At 29.8% G+C, this 1,352-nt stretch overlaps 1 protein-coding gene across 1 annotated transcript in view; it reads right to left on the bottom strand.

The window, feature by feature from the left end:
* Window positions 1–1,352, bottom strand: part of FAM161A (FAM161 centrosomal protein A) — a 38,508-nt gene that overhangs the window by 10,288 nt on the left and 26,868 nt on the right. Inside the window, exons 4-5 of the mRNA XM_019635933.1 lie at window positions 1,158–1,325; window positions 750–774 (exon numbers count right to left, since the gene is read on the bottom strand). Coding sequence (XP_019491478.1) covers window positions 750–774; window positions 1,158–1,325 — 193 coding nt within the window. The remainder of the gene's footprint in view (window positions 1–749; window positions 775–1,157; window positions 1,326–1,352) is intronic.

Here is a 1,352-nt window from a genome sequence, read left to right on the forward strand (position 1 = left end):
ATGGGACTATAACATTGAGAGGAACAGGAACCAAAATACATAAATTCACAGAAAGTGTACTCATTATTTGGGCAAGATCCTATAATGAATTAAGCTATGCTGTTTTCTCTATGTAAAATATACCAACTCTACTGATAATAAGATTTCACGGATTAGAGAAACTAATACTATAAAATGATAATTATGCTTAATTACATACAAGTTGGTATTACAAAAAATCCAGTTTATTTTCTCAAGATCAATAGTGTATTTCTAAGGAATTTTTTGCTTAAGTTCATCAGATTAAGCTCCCTCTATCAATGAATTACATTGATATACATTATAAGGAACATAAACATAATATACATTATAAAGGAATATCATTATTATTACATATAATGTACACTTAAAAAAGAAATACTTGTAATTAAAAGCAAATATAGATTTATATTTATAGATCAGATTAAAAATCAATAAACCATATTACTTACTTGGCTTTAGGGGAGTTATTTTCCTACTTAAACAAGAACATTTTTATGTTTATGTACAACACAAAAATGTTCCTCTGGAACACTGGTTTTCAAACTTTGTATTGAAGAATTCCAGTGTTTTATGAAGGGGTTCTGTGAATATTTTTATTTATTTACATTAAAACTAACAAAATGCAACACATACCACTAAATATTAACACACGTGTTAATTGACACATCACATAATTGATGTTAATTAACACCAGTGTGTTAATTTGTGTCATCAGATTTCGTGCAAACCTTAGAACAAAGTTCTTTGACATATCTGTTTATTGAAGAATATTCTGAGGTTACATGGCAAACTTATAAAAGCTTTATCTGTGTGAATCAACATTTTTCTCAATATTATACTGTGCAATCAATAATATAAAGAAAAAGATTGGATGCTGATATAAGACTGTATTAACTATGGCCACAATATAAAACGTTTCTGTTCATCAACATGGCTTCATGATCCTCACTATCAGCGGTGTGAGTGAATATGAGTGTGTGAGTGTGTGAGTTGAGTATAAGTAACTGATAGTAACTTGAATTCAGAAACTAAAATACTAATACTATTCTTAATCTATTCATATATTGGTATCTACTGATTAAAAAAAGAAAGTTTGAAAACCAATGATCTGGAGGTTCAGGATTCTTTCATGATACCTGAGAGATTTTATTCTGGATTTAGACATTTGAGCTAAACTTTGATGGGAGTCATAAGCCTTAGCCCGGGTTGTCAGGAGTTTCTGCAATTCTTTCATTCTTTTCTTCTGCTCAGTTAGGATCCGATTTCTCTCATCTTCCAACATTTTCTTTTCCTCAAGTGATCTCCTGAGGGCAACAAACTAAGGCTTAATT

Source organism: Hipposideros armiger, unplaced genomic scaffold (genome assembly GCF_001890085.2).
Source record: "Hipposideros armiger isolate ML-2016 unplaced genomic scaffold, ASM189008v1 scaffold_2, whole genome shotgun sequence".
Classification (NCBI taxonomy): domain Eukaryota; kingdom Metazoa; phylum Chordata; class Mammalia; order Chiroptera; family Hipposideridae; genus Hipposideros; species Hipposideros armiger.